Source organism: Semicossyphus pulcher, unplaced genomic scaffold (genome assembly GCF_022749685.1).
Source record: "Semicossyphus pulcher isolate SPU_LCO1_2020_fin unplaced genomic scaffold, fSemPul1.0.p SCAF_19, whole genome shotgun sequence".
Lineage (NCBI taxonomy): Eukaryota > Metazoa > Chordata > Actinopteri > Labriformes > Labridae > Semicossyphus > Semicossyphus pulcher.
In genome coordinates, this window is record NW_027211692.1 from 4421011 (window position 1) to 4439066 (window position 18056).

At 42.4% G+C, this 18056-nt stretch overlaps 3 protein-coding genes across 3 annotated transcripts; 2 read left to right on the plus strand and 1 right to left on the minus strand.

The window, feature by feature from the left end:
• The first annotated feature begins 753 nt into the window (after positions 1-753).
• Positions 754-1422, plus strand: LOC138596714 (claudin-4-like). Its single transcript, XM_069668023.1, has one exon. The coding sequence runs from the start codon at positions 754-756 to the stop codon at positions 1420-1422; it is 669 nt and encodes a 222-aa protein (XP_069524124.1).
• A 2087-nt stretch (positions 1423-3509) lies between these two features.
• On the plus strand, positions 3510-9262 carry LOC138596886 (claudin-3-like). The gene is made up of 2 exons (XM_069668332.1): positions 3510-4000; positions 7931-9262. The coding sequence occupies exons 1-2, from the start codon at positions 3510-3512 to the stop codon at positions 8586-8588; spliced, it is 1149 nt and encodes a 382-aa protein (XP_069524433.1). The 3' UTR covers positions 8589-9262.
• A 5052-nt stretch (positions 9263-14314) lies between these two features.
• LOC138597270 (THAP domain-containing protein 5-like) lies at positions 14315-17856 on the minus strand. Its single transcript, XM_069668851.1, has 5 exons — positions 17699-17856; positions 16297-16480; positions 15207-16009; positions 14924-15110; positions 14315-14679 (listed from the first exon to the last, which is right to left on the minus strand). Exons 1-5 carry the CDS (start codon positions 17770-17772, stop codon positions 14560-14562), a joined length of 1368 nt encoding a protein of 455 aa, XP_069524952.1. The 5' UTR covers positions 17773-17856; the 3' UTR covers positions 14315-14559.
• Positions 17857-18056: the final 200 nt, after the last annotated feature.

The window sequence follows — 18056 nt, forward strand, 5'->3', positions numbered from 1 at the left end:
TAGATATTTCACCATATATCCTGCGCTTTAAGAGAAACACCTCAAACATGCGCACTGTGTGACGATGTGGCCTGAACACAGTGGTCTTTTTCTCTCAGGAGGGATTATGTAGCCGACCAACGAGAAACAAGGCCCGTCATTGTTGCTCTTTTTTCCTGCATGGAGATCTCATTCAGATGGTGATTCAGCATTTTTGTGTCACATGACACATACATGCACAGACACACACTCTTTATCAAACTCAACAGACTTTAAAGGTGCGCAGGTGAAAGTATTTTACATACTATAGTACAAACAGAACAGCGTGCACGATATGAGTTCTGTAAACACTTCCTCTGTGTGAATGAGTTTTAGATTAAAGACAACATGCTCCTCAACAATAAACATTTTATTATTACACAAAGATAATTGATAAAATTTGTTTTCAGAAAGAATTCAGACTTTCATGTGTTTTCCAAGTGATACAATAAATATCAGAGTTTCCCGACTTGCAGGTGCAGTTTGAAGGTAAACACGATGCCACCTTAAGCTGACTCCACCTTCAGTCGTCTAAGCCGTATAAAGAAGGTAGAATCTGATTCTCTCTCTCTCTCTCTTTCTCCCTCACTAAAAGTCTTAAGCAGGACTTTGAGCCAACGAGATCTGATATCGCCGTCATCTCAGGAGGGTTGAACCTGCGGACACAGAGGGCCTTCTATCCCAAAGAGCCCTGAAGAGTCTTACTCAGCTTTTTCTTCATCCCCAGCTCCCACTATGTCCTCTGCAGGCTTGGAGATCCTCGGGATGATCCTGGCTGTGGCCGGGTGGCTGGGGGTGATGGTGACCTGCGGCCTGCCCATGTGGCGGGTGGCTGCCTACATCGGTCAGAACATTGTCATCTCGCAGGTGATCTGGGAGGGTTTGTGGATGAACTGTTCGGTGCAGAGCACAGGCCAGATGCACTGCAAGGTGCACGACTCCATGCTGGGGCTGCCCGTCGACCTGCAGGCAGCTCGTGCTTTAGTCATTGTCTCTATGGTACTGTGCATTGTGGGTATTTGTCTGTCAGTGGCTGGTGCCAAGTGCACCAACTGCAGCAGGGATGTGAACAGTAAACCCCGGCTGGTGGTGTCTGCTGGAGTAATCTTTGTGATAGCTGGACTGCTGCTGCTGGTGGCTGTGTCCTGGACAGCACACGCCATCGTCCTGGGCTTTTACGACCCGCTGCTGGAGGAGACGGGGAAGAGGGAGTTTGGAAATGCTCTGTACTTCGGCTGGGCTGCCTCCTGCCTGCTCATCCTAGGGGGAGCCCTGCTCTGTTGCTCCTGCCCAACTGTGACAGCTACAGCAGCGACGGGTGGCAGCTCCGTGCCTCCTCGAGTGAACTACTCCCCGGTCAAGACCATGTCAGTCAATGGATACACACGAAGAGACTATGTATGAACAAGTGACATGTGGCTGCAGACGAAGAAACGATGACCAGATGACCAGATTTTCTGGCATGGATGTAAATACAGCAGCTTGGACTCAAACATTAAGTATGAATCAGTGATTCATGTCCCATGTGTTTTTGTTATGACCTTGTTATGGCATTTAGTGTGTTGCTTTCAATATTATCATTTCAAATACATTTTATTTGGAGCCATTTTTCTAAGAAATATTAAGATGTCTGATCTCAACACACAATGTCTATGCAGATTATTTGTGATTCAAGTTTTTACAAGATTATAAATAAATGAACAAAACTTGTCTAAGACATGTTTCAAGCTTTCTTCATTGTTTAGAAACAGTTTGTAACTCTGCACTTTAATGCAACAGAGTCAGAAAGTGATGCTTAAATTAAGTGTAACTTAATTACCTGCACAGGTACTTTGGTATGCAGATACAGGGGCAGATGCCATCTGTAGAGTTCAGCAGAGTCCGACTAATAAGAGCCATACTGGTGCATGCAGAATTGAGGTATTCTGTTTCATTGTAAATGGAGGAAAGAAACAATGACTGGCTTGTTTCAGGAGAGCACCTTGTGCTTCCCCTCCATTCTAGCCTGTTCTCCATTTGGAAGAGTGAAACTGAGTCAGAGATAAAAGTCTCAGTCTGCAAAGAGATGTAACCTGCACTGTAACCGAGGCACAAAGACCCCATTGATCAGGTGGTTTGCAAGTGGGAGTCACAGGTACAAAATCTAAATGCTTATAGAGTCACTACAGATTAAAAAAAACAATCTAAATAGATAAACAGCAGCTACAGGAGGGAAAATGTATTCAGGGTGTATTCAGGAGGGTCTTTCTCGGTGGCACGTGCAACAGTTAAACCTGAGGTTAAAGTTTGTGATGCACTGTGACCTTCAGGACAAGGACACTGATAAGACCCTCCACCCTTGTGCGCACACACCCAGACAATAGTTTAAGCCTCCTGCACACTGGCCCACGCTCTCTTTGTAAGTGATGCTTAAAATCTTCACGAGAAAAATATCTTTGTCCTGACAGAAGTACAATGTTAATAATAGCTTTGAGTCAGGGTGACTCCCAGATGCAGATACTGAACGTTCAGAGAGGTTCTGTGCTGTTTGCACTGCTGTTCCCCGCATGTGGTCTCAGTTATTAACTTCCCATGGTAATCTAGCAGGTGGGAAGAGTTGTTTTTAGCAGCACATAGCTGCACACACCCCACAGCCTTTATGTACTGCTTCATCATCTTGTGGTTTGTAAATTATTTGAGTATACTCACAGTTGTATTTCCAAACTCTTCAGGCAGTCTTCTTAACCCAGTGTCTATTAACTCTCCAAAGAAGAGCCCTGGTATTAGCCTCTTTATGGCAGGAACGTTAAGAGCACTGATTAACTTCAAATTTCTCAGACACACAAGCAGCAAAAATATTTCTGCTCCTATGTTACACTGTTTGGCATAAGGCAGGCCTTCCATAGCACTTGGTTTTTATCAGTTATGTTGAAAGGATACAGAAAGGCTTCCTGGACGTCAATCTGCACTCCCACTGGTTGGCAAAGAAACATCCTGACCCATTAAAACACTTTTTAAGTATCAACTCTATGATGCCTCTCCTTTCCTCCTCTTCACTTTGTACAGCTGGCTGTTTTAATAACACATATTTTTTAAGGAATGTTTAGACTTCCTGAGAGAGAACAATGAGAAACCTCCAGGAGTAGATATATAGGGCCTTCCACTTTCAATCATTCATCTGCCAATCTTTACCATGTCTGTTACTTTTTAACTTCTCCAGACCTGAGATACACACCCTCTGTTTACGCTCCCCTCACCCAAATAGGTGGGAGAGCTACCGGGGAGAGGGAGTTGAATGATTAAGCCGGGGGCCGAGGCTGGGTTTTTGGACGCTCAAATGAGGTGGGACTGAAGATGATTTGAACTTATCCCGGGCCAATCGCCAAGAGACTCCACCTTCTGCTCTAAAGAAATCTGCTGTTTATATGCAATCAGCACCAGAGAGCCATTTACTCAATCCACCACAGAGCGAGAGAAGACATCTGTGCACTTGATTCACACAGATTTCAGACATGCCTTCAGCAGGAGTGGAGATTCTTGGAGGGACTCTGGCTGTCCTTGGATGGATCTCAGCCATTGTATCCTGCGCCTTGCCCATGTGGAGAGTGTCGGCCTTTATTGGGATGAACATCGTCACAGCTCAGATCACTTGGGAAGGCATCTGGATGAACTGCGTGGTGCAGAGCACAGGTCAGATGCAGTGTAAAATCCATGACTCCATGTTGGCTCTGAGTGGGGATCTTCAGGCCGCCCGTGCTCTCACTATCATCTCCATCGTGTTGGGCATTGTGGGACTTCTGGTGGCTACGATGGGGGCAAAATGCACCAACTGCGTGGAGGAGGAGTCAGCCAAGGCTCGGGTGATGATAGCTGCAGGGGTGGCCTTCATCGTGGCTTCTCTAACCCAGCTGATCCCTGTGTCCTGGTCTGCCCATACCATCATCATGGAGTTCTACAATCCAATCATACCAGAGGCCCAGAAGAGGGAGATAGGGGCAGCTCTGTACCTGGGCTGGGCTGCAGCTGCTTTTCTGCTCCTTGGAGGGGGCATTCTGTGCTCCAGTTGCCCCCCGCAGCCGGAGAAAAGGTTCGCGCCTTCATCGAAGATGATGTACTCTCAAACCAGGTCAATCGTCCCGAGTGGTTACGACAGGAGAGACTATGTCTGAGCTCACAGCTGCTCTTCTCTCACGCCTTTGCTATGATGAGCAGACTGCACAGAGAGACGTGGAGAGGACAGTTATCTCTTAATAACTTATATATGTGTGTCTTCATGTTGAAACGGGGATAACTCCAATATTCAAGCCCCCATATTATGTATACCCTCTGAACAGAGACGACATTTGTGTTTTCCTTTTTGTGTGCAACTTTGAGGCTGTTGGAACAAACGTTATTGATAAAGTGTAACTTGTATTTTTTACTTTATGAGAATTATTTTGTACTTTTTGATCCAGTTTTGGTGAATAGCTTAACTATCTGACTGTGTTGACTGTTTTTGCAGATAAAGAACCTCAAACATTTCATTAGGAAATTCGAGGAAGCCTGTCATGAAGGCACGTGAAGCTGATTATTGGTCTTTTCTCATGAAATGTTTTGATGTTTGACAAGTTACTTTTTTGATTAAAGGCCTTTTTTTAACTGAAGTTGTCTTCATCATTTTGATTTCTGCTAATTATCTTTTTCAGGTCGTCTCTTATAAATGAGGCTTAAAGGTTGAAACCTTTGGTATTTAGAAGTGTAAGTAAATACACTGATCAATAATGTTTTCAGGTTTAAGTATACGATACATTTTAATTTAGGTCATGGTAGGGAACAGAGTAATCGGAACAACTTATTCAAAAATAGAAAGATGTTTAATCTTCACATCAACAGGTGCAAAGATGTCTGCTTCCATTCACCTTTCAGCCATCAGGCCGACGACTGTGAGTCTCTATCGCAGCATCTGTCCACCTGGCTGTCTCCCATCTGTCTGTTGGCTTAATGATAACAAGAACCGCTACTTTGTCAGCTTCCCCACACTCAACTATCTGAGCTGCCCTCCCAAACAATGGAGCTGTTTCATGTCAGAGGTGGATACTGGGGGGGGGGGGGTCTGTCAACACTGGGTTACAGAATGCTGGAGGGGGCGGGGGGATTTCTAAGGAGACAGTCCCAGCCCCAAAGAATTTCAAGGGCATTCTGCAGACAGACAGAGTCATTAAAGCCCGGCAAACACAGACCTGTTGTCAGGTGAACCTCGAAAGTGTTCAAGTGATTCGTTAACTGAAGGAGTCTGTAAAGTTTAAGAAAGTTTCCCAATAACTTATTGTATGATTTTAAAAAGTAAACTTCAGCAGAGCAACAAACATGGTGGTTTTTTACTTTGTGAGAGCTGACATTTACAGGACGCAACGTCTTCACCACACAGTGATGATAAAAAGGTCGGGAGGCGTAACTAAGGAACAGACGTCAGACATTCTTCTTTTATTAGCCATCAGTGTTGGACGACCTGCTCATTACACTGACGATTCAAACCAAAAGAAATGTAGAAAGCTAGGCTACAAACACACTGCAAAAGTATTTTCATCAAAACGTTTTTTTCATTGAACAAACTTCTTTCCAGGAAATAATAATACTGTAATGATTTTAGTTGTATCCTCTGGTCAATGTTAAACAACTAAAGACTACTAACTCCACATTTCCCCACCTCTCCCCTTCTACATTTTCATTTCAAGTGTTAGCTAGCTTGTGGCTGGTGTTTTGATGTCCTGAAAGTTGAGGAAAGCTTCTTGCTCAGTACGCACCTGAACACATGATTCTGAGTTGTTTCACTTAAACATTCTTGTCGAGGTATGGCCATGGAAACTCACTAGGGCTGTGTTCAGCTCAAACTTCTTCGATCTGCCACCTTTCCATCTATTACAGTCTGCTAGATGTCCAAGGACGGGTGCATGTCTGTCATATGCAAGTGCCTCTGTCATTACACATCCACGTATATGTTAGAAAAAGAAGCCCGTTCCCTCACTTGATCAACAAAAAAGCTAAGCTATGTGAAAAGCTATGATTCAGTACACAGCAATGCTACCATCTCACTACTGACACATTGAAACTGAAATGCCACTACCTGTAGAGCTGCTACAGTCCAATGTTGTCTGCTTGTTTTTAAAAAGCAACATTACCTGCAGAAAGAAGCCTGATCTTATTATAACCATGAATATAAGGTTCCAAAAAGGTGACATCTCATTTACAACCTGTTTCATTATACATGCCTTGATGACTGAAATGACAGGGAGTCTCTGTGATGTTGGTTAAAGGTGTAACATGACCATGCTGAGAAAATAAAGGAAATTTAAAAGTTAAGAAAGAGTTTTCTTATGACTCTTATATGTGCAAAGGAAACCCTGAATGCTTGACCCCTACAGCGAGGGCATCTGGTGGTTCTGTTATGCCGGGGGTGGGCTTTTTACTTGCATGGTTTGGGTCCTCTTAAGCCCAGCTCAGATCAAAGATTCGCAACGCAACAAAACAGTTTTAGAATGTTGCAGAGAAAATTGCAGTGGTGTGAACTGGTTAGTTGCAGAGCGTATGAAGCCGTTGCGTGGAGCTGCAGAAGATTTGACTTGTCAAATCTCAAAATGCAGTTTCAGAACTGAATGATGTAGCTATTTCACTTCAGCCAATCAGGAAACAGCATACATTGGCAAAGGCACCCTGTCTCTGGCACTGCAGTAGCCAAAGACGGCTCCAGATCCTCTCTTTCCAAACTCTCTGTCTTCGACGTTTATTAATCAATGTTACAGCTTTTTGAGCATGTTACTGTCACTGTCATCCACTTCTTTTTATAACGATAACAGAAATCCAGCTACTTAATTCATGTAACCTAGGCCTAATACTAAAATTATATAGTATGAACTAACGTTGTAGTATTAACGCAAAAGTAGTGGGGTATCTCGTTGCTATGGAAATGGTGTCTGTGCGTGTTCCGTTGCTTTGATGTGAGCGGCCCAGTTTTAGAACGTTTACGATCAGATGTCAGGGGATTCTTTTGGCAGCTGCATCCAGTCTCATTGTGAATCATTGATCTGAACTGGCCTCTGTAGGGAAGAGTCACTTCAAATCAAAACAAAGTTGATCCGAGTGATCACATTTATCTTGTGATGAATCCTGATTAAAGTGGTCATTCCAGGATAACAGTGTCCCCATCCATAGGGCACAAGGATCACTGAAGGTTGGATCAGGGTGAGAATGATGTAGATCATATGCTAAGGCCTTCACAGTCACAAGATCTCAACCTAAACACCTGTGGGAGAATTTGGAGCATCCTGATCACCAATATCTTTAAAGCACTTAATAAGGGAATGTCTCTAAGATTTTTATTCATCCCTTCACTACACTTGCTTATGTTGGTTTCTCCTTTCATTTGTGATCCATCCTTATATCCCTATCCAAACAGCCCTTTAAACAAGCTCATTTGGAGCCCAGGAAGTGCCTCTACCTTTACATTCTTTGACGACAATAAACCAATCACTTTACTCATGTGTGACATCTGCACATTAAATTATATATCCTTATTTTCAATCAAACAATAGGATTTAATCAACCTCAGAGTTGTTTCTCTAACGGTGCATGGAATACTTTGTGCCCTTTCAGCTGTAAAAGGCCTCTTTGTGGCCGGGCCCATTGTCAAGCTGGCCATGTAAGCTGAGAGCTGGCTGTGTCCACGTCCTTCCTCCCCTTTTGGTGATGTCAACTCCTTCAAGAACTCCTCCCAACCACCTGATCTGCCTTATAAAGGATACTGTGGCAGTCAAGGCATCAGTTCATCACAGTCACAGATGCAAGGCCTGACATTTACTTAATTAGCAGCTGGGTCTCTGTTTGACTCGTCCCCTTTGCAGCTTTATTCTGTGATCTCGTCTCAGGTGTGACACAAACTCAGCAGCAGAAGAGGAAGACGGTTCAGTATGTCTATAGGGCTGGAGTTAATAGGCATCTCCCTGTGCATCTTGGGATGGATTATTGCCATTGTGGCGTGCGCCCTCCCCATGTGGAGGGTGACAGCCTTCATCGGCAGCAACATCGTCACGGCTCAGATCATCTGGGAGGGTCTGTGGATGACCTGCGTGGTCCAGAGCACGGGCCAGATGCAGTGTAAGGTCTACGACTCCATGCTCGCCCTCTCCCAGGACCTCCAAGCTGCCCGCGCCCTCACCGTCATCTCCATCCTGCTCGCCATCCTGGCTGTGCTCATCGCCATCGCCGGGGCCAAATGCACCAACTGCATTGACGATGAGGCGTCCAAAGCCAAGGTGATGATCATCTCCGGGGTGTTCTTCATTGTCTCAGGGGTCATGCAGCTCATTCCCGTCTCCTGGTCAGCCAACACCATAATCAGGGACTTTTACAACCCTCTCCTCACTGATGCTCAGAGGAGGGAGCTGGGGGCCGCCCTGTACATCGGCTGGGCAGCTGCTGCCTTGCTGGTGCTTGGTGGCGGACTGCTCTGCTGCTCCTGTCCACCACGGGAGACAAGATACAACCCTTCACGGATGGCTTACTCTGCCCCACGGTCTGCAGGAGGCCCCGGGTTAGAGAGGAAAGACTATGTATGAAATAAGATCAAAGAGTAAGAGACATTATCAAATCCCAAATAAGCTCTCACCACCACCTCTCTTCACCAAACTGAGGGTGTTCGGAGGAAAAGAGCTCAGGGAGACGAGGAGACTCCACGATGAAGGATGTGTTTGATTTAACCTTTAATGCTACAATCTCTGAATCCGATGAATGTCAGAGAATGAAAAGTCATGCAAAGGACACTGGAGCGGAAATGTCCTTTAATCATGTTTCTGAAGAAAAAGATAATTGTGTTCTTAGTCTTGTGTTCGGTCAACACACTTAATGTGGTCATTGTACAATCATACATTTCTTATGCAGTCCTGGTTTTTTAATGTTTACCACTGAATATTATTATAAAACAAACAATGGGACTGCTTCATGTCTCACCTTCATAATAAGGCACTAGTGTGTATAAATGAATGGATTGTAAGGACAGGGTTATGTGTTGTAAATACTGTAGAAGACGATTAATCACCTGTAACGGTCAAGCCAGATGATAACTGTATTCAACACAGCTTTAAGTGCAGTGTGGTCAGGGCGGGGCGGGGAGGTTCTCTGAATGCTTTACACAGGCAGCACAAAAGCACCTGGTTCATCCATAACAGTAATTATGTTTGTGCATTATAAACAGCTATTGTACATGTATTTCAGAGGTGTTTTTTTAAAATAAACGTGACTGTTTTTTTAAGATTCTGTATCCCTTTTGTTTCATTTTAATCATAAAACTCATGTCAACTTAACTAAGGTTTGTAACTGCATACCGGCTCCTGCATGAGTCAGTTAACCGCTAACAAAAATGACGGGCTGCGCTCTATCCAGGCGCCTCCGTAAGAGTACCCTGTCATTCAATCCTGAGGGCTACGTTACCGGCAACTGGCAACTTAGCCACACACGCTCTAAACAATTAGCCATAGGATCGGTTACCGAGCAGAGGTGACAAGTTGGAGTCAGTCCAGGCAGGTTACATGACTTATTCTTTCTTTTACCCTTTACACTTTAGTTATGATTAGCTGCATACAAACTTCTTTCCAACACCCTGCCTGCCACACACTTTTATTTGTGGGAGTTGCCCTTCATCACGACTGATTTCTATTGTTCGCTACTGAGCTGGTAATATTAGAAATGCATTGCAAAAGCAGACATTATTTTTTTGTAGTAAAGTTCCACCTTGAAGCCGACTGGCAGTTTCTCAGCTGTATCTAACTTCCCTTCAATCCTCCATTATCCCGTTTTAGGTGTTTTTTTATTTAATGATGAGGTGATGTAAAGCAGCAGGTCATTATCTCACAGCAGCACATTTATCAGGCAGAGTGTCCTCAAGCCCAGTTTCACAAACACATGCGGTCACACCTGACAGAGGCAGCGACATAAACAATTAATGGAGACCTCATAGTAAATATAGTAGAGGTCCCTTGTTGCCGTATCACATGACTTCCAACTGTGGTGTTACTCCCATATCGGTCTCGCCTCAAACAAAGGAGCAGGAACTGCTTGACATCTGGTCATGATTACAGCAGCAACAGATTAGAGCTCTTTACTTTCTAATGAGCGTTGGAGACTTTTAAGGATACATATTAGGGTTGTTTTTTTTTATTCATTCATACACCTTATACTAAATATTTAGTAGTTTGTATATTCAGTGAAACAAGTTTGTTTTTAGTCCAGGTGAGGTCCCATTGTTCAGTGAAGTATGTCAAGAAAAGTTTACATAAAGCCAACTGTAGTCTGTTGTGTGACAGCTAATAGTAATGTGTCTTTTGAATGTATTTATAGTCATTTAGGCTACAATTTATGAAAAAGATTTTAAGTTAAAAAATATTGTGATCCTTCGTATCCTGAATTATACTTTTATATTAAGATGTAACACATTAAATCACTACTCTACATTTTAAAATCACTACAGTCTTGATGATAAAGTCTATAAGCTTTGTTTATGATTATTTAGGCCTTTATGGCTTCTCAAGGATGAAATGCACAGTTTAATTTAAATCTCCTTTCACTCTGTTGCTAAATGATGGATGTTTTTCAACAGTAAACAGGCCTGTTTAGGACATCACAGACAGTTAAACAGCACAAACCCCAAAATGTAGAGGAAGAGGTGTGACAGAGCATCGTGACGGCTGAGTGTGTGTTCCAGTGAGCAGGGTGAGGTTAGCTTCCTGTGTGCTGTTCCAGTCACTTCTCTCAGAGCCTCAGGCATGTTTGGTCACTGTTAAGCTAATAATTGATTCCCACACACACACACACACACACACACACACACACAGATGTACTTCTCAGCAATTCAAACACAAACAGGTTTCCTTGTTCCGCAAGCAAATAAAAGATGTGATTTTTATTTTGAATGAATTTAAATTGTGAGTCTGAGGGGGACAGAAACATCAGGAAACAATAACAACCAACAAACTATAAAGCAAACAGCAGCCTAGTGAAGCAAAAGATCCCGAGGCTGTGAGGAAACTGAATCTCATCAAATACCTAAACCTGCCTGACTGTAAAGAAAGAGAGAAAGAGAAAGGTACTCTGTGAGTCTCTGTGGTCATGCTCTGCTGGCTCTGGCCAAACTCAGGTCACATGACCGATACTGGGGAATGTGAAGGGCAGAGAGGTTGCCTGGCACCTGAAGTCGGAAAGAGAAAGCAACCCCCCTGCCCCCACCCCCGAATATAACAGGCTCACTGTGTCCACTCAGTGGGAACAGAAACTCGCTGAGGGTTCTTACCTGCAACGGCAAGAAATTTAAATCCAAATCAGGACCACAGCGGACCCACAACAGGATTGATTCAGAGTACAAGAACATTCAGAGCTACAGAACAATTATAGGTTCTTCTGTTTTACCAAATAAATGAACTTTTTCTGCGTAAACATTTTCTACCAAAGACTGTTGACTCTTCCTGAAGGAATTTTATATGAAAAGCACCAAATTGTTTGAGCCACAGTTGTGGGGAGAATATCAGGACGATATGTTTCAACTCCAGTCAGAGGTCTGAGGAAATGCCAGGAGCAAAACAAACACTCGAGTGCACAATATGTAGCCAGCCTGTCTAAATTCATGCCAAACTTAGTTTTGGAAGTTAAATTCACTTATGTTTCAAACTGAAGACACTTTGCTGTTTTACTTAGCATTCTTTAAAGCAGTTTTTCTGTGCACAACCAAAGTTAAATGATGTGTTCTGGTATGCTAAGTCAACAAAACTGTTAGAGTTTACACGGTCTGTTGTGCATGTGAGGAGATTTGCCGTTACTGAAATTAGCTTCCTGTCCTTTTTATCGCAGTCAGTCAACAGGTGAAGGTAACACCTTAAGATACGCAGCAAAGACGGGAAACAGTGAGACAGCTCATGCATGTCAACATTTCAACATACTCTACCTGCAAACATTAAGTAATTGAGGACCCGTTCCGTATAATATTAAAATGAGGAAAAAAATCAGAAAAATGGATCAAAGCAAATCTCTGAGGTGATCTCAAACATGTTTGTTTGACTTCATTATGATGATGTTAAAGGAGGATACAAAATGGTACACCGTGTGAGCTGGTGGATAACTTAGGTCAGGTTGCACTGGCAAAATCAGTGTGTATGAGTGTGGTGTGTGTGTGTGTGTTTGGTGGACCATCAACCCATGAGCTCATCGGTGAGGCAGTTATGAGCTAACATACCTGCTGATAAATTATCAGTCATATGAAAAGAGACGGTCCCTCCCTTTCATTCCAGCTTTGTGTGTATGTCCAACTGAGCGAAGATAAGAAAATCAGACTCTCATCACATTTCAGTTCCACATCAGAAGTAAGCAAGCCAGTTTGGGCTGACTGGAGCCTAATGATATGCAAATGGAAAGCCAAGGCTGCCAAATATTGCCACTTTTAAAACTTGTGTTGTTAAAATAACGCCTGTAAAATGCTCAGGACACTGTTCTTTACACAGGGTAATAAAGGCCGTAAAAACCAGCGTGGAATTGTGAAAAATGGCGGCACACTTTTCATCCGTTTACAAGTGGCGAAAAAAAATGGGGTTTTGACGATCACTGTTTCACTGTTTTAACCATTCTGAGTCTAAAAAACACCCTCAGTTGTCTTTTTATTGATCGACATGTGTATGTAACGGGTCTCTGACGAGTATGTTAGCACAGACGGTGAAATAGATTAACTACAACGCAAAACAATGTTTGGCTTTTACCGGTGGATGCTACCGTTAGCTTACCTTAGCTTCTGAGCATACAAATGGTTGGCAACCGAAACACGAAGAAGTGGGTTCACAGCCCATATCAGGATTGGATTATGTTATCAAATGGACCAGAGTATATATCTATGGTATGTTAAGTGGCGAGGTCATATCTCCACATTAAACTGTTTCCAGGTCCAAGCCGCTACATTTCCTATTGACAATATGGTGCAGTGCTGTTTTCCTCCCTGTTTTAACTGTCCTGAGTCTAAAATACACTTTTAGTTGTCTATTTATTGATCTCCATGTATGTGTAACCTGTCACTGACGTGTTTGTTATAACAGATGGTAAAATAGATTACAACACAAAACGTTTGGCTTTAAAAGGTAGATGCTACCGTTAGCTTACCTTAGCTCAAAATCATGGCAGTCTCTTCGCATTCCCTTCTCTTTTTGTTTACTGAGGCGTCTTTTAGAGTCAAATAGGAACTACACACATTTCATTCTAACAGAGGTGCGAGTGCAGCTGGCGGCCTTTCATGAAAAACAGGGTATTGATGTGAACTAGCAAATTAGCAAGCTAGCGAGATGACTTCTGCCATGCCATGCTTTGGTCAATGTATTTGGCAGTGATTTGAAACCATATTAAAAAAGAAACTCAATTACGACACAGTTGGTAAAAATGTGATCAAAAATAAAATATAACACCAAAAGACCTGCAACCATCATAGTTTGTCAAAAAAACCTTAATGCTGTCTGTGATTAAGCACACACCTTCTCATACAAAGGTAATTTTCTTCCTTCTTTTGTAAAATAACAGCAACAAAAGAGTGGTCAAACTAAAATATTAAATCTGTCACTACATGACTTTACAGGAGTCTTTGGCCCAAAGAAACAGGCAGCGAGATATTCTGCTGCCCTCAAGTGGTCAAACTGAAAACCTGTAGGAACATTACGTTATTAATATGTTGGTTGCTAAAGGTTGAGACACTTTTATATGCTTTAAATAATAATAAATGCCAACCAGTCTTTAACAAAGCAAGTGTACAATGTGCATTTAAAAACATTGTTAAAAGACAGAGAAAAAGTCTATACAAATCATTTATATGGCACTAAGAGAAATATGGCACTCAGGTACTACCTCAAAGCTAAACACTGACTGAAGCAAAACAACCAATTTCAGGTTTTACTCAGTAGTTATCGAGATAACTAGTGAACCTGAAATGAGACTGGTATTAGATTCTTTCCTTACACTGACACAAACAGTAAAGATGCTTTAGTAGCTGTGAGCTAAGCTAACAGCTGTGCTCGAATCATTTCTTATCTATTGAGATGAATCATTAAGCAAAAGGCTTAGTGTTACTTGGAGGGGAGATTAACCTTCCATGAACTTAACCCACAACTGATGTATTTACTGTCATTGAACAGTGTGACTTCTGTGTTTGATGCCTTTATTGAAGAACAAAAGGATGATTAAATTTGTTCATTTGTTGTAAATATTTGTTGCTTTTGAAATGTAGAGTAACTTCAGAGATGAAACAGAAGCCTAAATTAAAGTTATTTTTAATTTGTACATGATCCCAAACAAAAATACATACAAACAAAAAGTGGTTTGGAAAAGGAAGGGAGGGGCATAGGGTGGCAACCATAAAAAACACATTCAACACTGTCAACATTCCTCATCCATGTTTGTGCAGAAATTACAACAGAAATTAGGTAAGATTTGTTTTCAACAGCAGTAGCCACGTCCCTTTGTGGCACAGAGTGCAGCAGACACACAGATGGGATGCCCTCAGTCAGTGTGGCCTTACAGCTTTCCGTCTGTACTGTTCAGTGGTGTGTACACGTACGCAGCATCGCTGTCTTCGTAGATGATGGCCACAGTCTCACCTACATCTGACACTGATGCACTGGTCTGTATGTAAGCCTGAGAGAGGAGACAATAAAAGGTGAAGGTGCTTAGTATTTTAACAAATAAAATATACAAAAAACTTTGACCCACTGAACAAATATAACAGTTAATCATTTAAACCCGGATATCTAACCAGCTGTTTGTCTTTATAAGTTACATAAGTTTAATTCAGAATATTTTGCAATGGAATACAGAATAGAAGAAGTTTTATTTTAACATAATTTGGACTTGTTTGAAGCAAACATTTCAATCTGTGTACCCGCTCCAGCAGCTGTAGTCGCTCTTCATTCAGCAGGTTGCTCTGTCTCAGCTGGCTGACGGTGTTCTCCAGTCCCAGAAGTTTCTCCAGGTGTCGGCGGTGTCGCTGCTGCAGCACTTTCACTTTCTTCTGCAGCTCCACCACGATCGCCTCCAGCTGCTCCTTACTCAAACTGTTCTTATGGTAGCTGTACATGTAGGAAATTGGAAATGAGTTGTTAAAGCTGTAATAGAGAAAGACATCTCCTTACATTTTCCCTGAAGGAAAACCGTTATGTCCTCACCAGTGCTCCTCCAGCTGGTGATCTCCGCTGTCCTCCTCTGACTGGCCATCGTCTCCCTCTCCCTCCTCTGCGTCCAGTCTTTCCACAGTGAGGACGAGGGATGTGGGATGTGGTGGCGTGTGTTTGGACACTATTGGCAGAGTAGATGTGATGGGTTTGGAGCTTAGAGCTGACGACAGCACTGTATCTGGAGAGAAGGTGAACTTGGTGGATGGTTCACTGGGGAAAACGTTCGGTATCGTCTCGAAGTAGGCAATGACTTGTGTTTCATTGCCTTCGACATCTGATAACTCCTCTGTGGTATGAGTCACATCTTCAGCTCCAAGAGAGGCCACAGTCGTGTCCATAACTCCAAGAGCAGAGTCATCCATGACCAGCCCGTGGCCCTGAGTTAAAATGGCAGCAGTGATTCCATTTACAAGCTCTTCTTGCCCTTCAGCAGGGCATTCGGACATCACCACCACTTCTGTGTTCTCTCCAATGTTACTGAGATCATCTACTGTCTGGAATAAAGTTAAAGGGAAATTAGCCTCCATTTGAAATCGGTTCACTGATGCTAGTGGGTTCAGGTCTGTCTGAAGAGAACACTGAGATTCTCCAACATCAGGGGTCTCCACCAGGCAGGTTTCTGCCTGCTGCGACGGGTCCACGGTAATCTCATACAAGTGGACTGTGTGCAACGTGCTTCCCATCTCTACACCATCCACAGCCACTGTCAGGTCATCTGACCCTGTTAGGCTTTGATGACCGTCAGCTCGAAGCCGTTTTCGCTTCTGCTCACTGTGATCTGTGACTTTCCGTTTCTAGAAAGAAGCGGGGAGGATGTTTAGAAAAACAACGATGACAGTTCAACTTCAACAACAAGTGCAGCAAACATTTTCCCCCTGACTTCAAAAAGTTATTCTTTGTCATATCCTAATAAATAGTGTAATCAAATCAGTTAAGGCCAATTCAAAGAAAATCTCTTATGTTTTAAAATCTGCAATCATTTAATGTATTACATTACATAACACAGTTATCTTCTAATGATATGTATGAGAACAATAAAACATCTTGAATTAATTCTGTGGTAGATATATTTATGTTTTACCTCAGCCTCCTGAAAGATTGTTGGCACAGCATCGCTCTCAAGGTAACGGATCCCCCATCGCACCTTAAAGCATGAAGGTGCAAAATGCTCGTGGCAAATGTATTGGTGTCGAGAGGGAGTCCAGTTATCCCGCCCCATGTTCCTCAACCACTGCTGCAGCCGCACCGGGTCCTGCAGAGGGAACCTACAATATGATGAAAACAGACGTGAGACACTTCAATCCTTAAAGAAAACATTATCAAATCCTTAAACCAAATAAAAACAGGCAGTATTTACAATGTGCTTGTTCCGATGGTTTTACAGTAAAGTCAGCATCTATAAAGAAAAAAAGAAACTGCCTCCCTAAGCTGGAAATCAGAGCCTCAGAAATGATGCTGCATGACTCCGTGGACTCATCACATTTTGGCTTGACACTTTGTACAGAGTTATGAAACTAGACCACAGTTGTTTTTTAGGCCAAAATTCAGTTTGATAACATTTATATTTATGAGATATACATGTAGTTTGTTGTAGACCGATTCATGGTGTCAAATACATCAAAGCCACAATGGTAACAGTTACTGCATAGCCTGGCAACTGTATCTTTCTATATTGTAAACAGGCGTCTGCTACACACTTAACTTTAACATAGAGCTCCCAGTTGTAACCGTTTGAGATAAAATTCCTAGTCAACTCATAATGAAAGCTGAGTGAGTTGTCTCGGCAGTTGTTCCTTTCTGTGAATCAGCTTCAAGACTCTTATGTACACCATTACACATATTCACAATAACTCTAAACTGCATTTTCCAAAAAGAGTAATGTGATCCAACACTACAGCTTTGCCAAACCTCGATTTTACAAATAAGTTTTCATTGACACAGCCAAGGTGTATACATTCAACTATATGTGTATCATTGAAGTTGTAGTTTGCTGTGGTGTTTCACTAGACTACATTCAATTGATGTGTTCACACCACCACCCAGTATGACCTAAGTTTACCTTTATGACAGTGTAAACAGACTCAAAAAGGATAAGCTGTTGCATAAGATCACATTGGTTTGTACTGGTGTACTCAATTAAGTGGCAAGTTAGTATAGATCTTGACTTGACTTTGCGTGTCAGTGAAACCGAAGTAACCGGACTGGTTACATCGACAAGCATGATTCAATCAGTGCTTGATTGGTATAAAGGTCAAAAACAAAGACAACAACTTCGAAAATCGTCGTAAAACAAACAATAATGCTGAATATTCATGACTAAAGTGAGTCATTTCAGTCAGAAAAACGTTGTAAAAATCCACGTTGATTAAGAGTGACTCATCAAATAGGAACATGATGCATTAAGTTAGATGACGCGTCTAACAGCACTATTTAAGCAGCTAAGTTAGCCACTGAGCTAAAACCGTTTAAAATAACCTGCTTACTTGTAGAAGCTTTTCCTGTCGTGTCCGTTTCCGGAGTCATTCTTGCAGTTTAGGACTGAACAGTATTTTGGCATCTCAGGCTGTTGTTGCTGCTGCTGCGGAGGATATCTTCGTGTCCAACTCGGTTCACAACAAGGTGAAACTCGTGCAGTGTTGTCAACTGGTGGCGCATAGTTGACGACTGACGATCAGCTGTTCAGACTCGTGACGTCATAAACACGCGACCGTCATTCTTACAGGAAGTAGCCTTTTTTTCTTCGTAAAAAAGCGCAGTTTCAAATCCTACATTGTAAGTTTGTTGTACAAAATTACAGTTAAGTATTTTCTAATTAACATCTTAATAAAGTAGTTGAAAATG

What these genes read in the sequence shown, in the direction of transcription:
- LOC138596886 (XM_069668332.1), top strand. Translation starts at nt 3,510, where the DNA reads ATGCCTTCAGCAGGAGTGGAGATTCTTGGAGGGACTCTGGCTGTCCTT. An exon ending in AGGGAGATAGGGGCAGCTCT is followed by an intron (nt 4,001 to 7,930) that starts GTACCTGGGCTG and finishes CAGAAGAGGAAG; the next exon opens with ACGGTTCAGTATGTCTATAG.
- LOC138597270 (XM_069668851.1), bottom strand. Translation starts at nt 17,772, where the DNA reads ATGCCAAAATACTGTTCAGTCCTAAACTGCAAGAATGACTCCGGAAAC. An exon ending in CAATCTTTCAGGAGGCTGAG is followed by an intron (nt 16,010 to 16,296) that starts GTAAAACATAAA and finishes GCTTCTTTCTAG; the next exon opens with AAACGGAAAGTCACAGATCA. An exon ending in GACTACAGCTGCTGGAGCGG is followed by an intron (nt 14,680 to 14,923) that starts GTACACAGATTG and finishes CTCCTCTCTCAG; the next exon opens with GCTTACATACAGACCAGTGC.
- LOC138596714 (XM_069668023.1), top strand. Translation starts at nt 754, where the DNA reads ATGTCCTCTGCAGGCTTGGAGATCCTCGGGATGATCCTGGCTGTGGCC.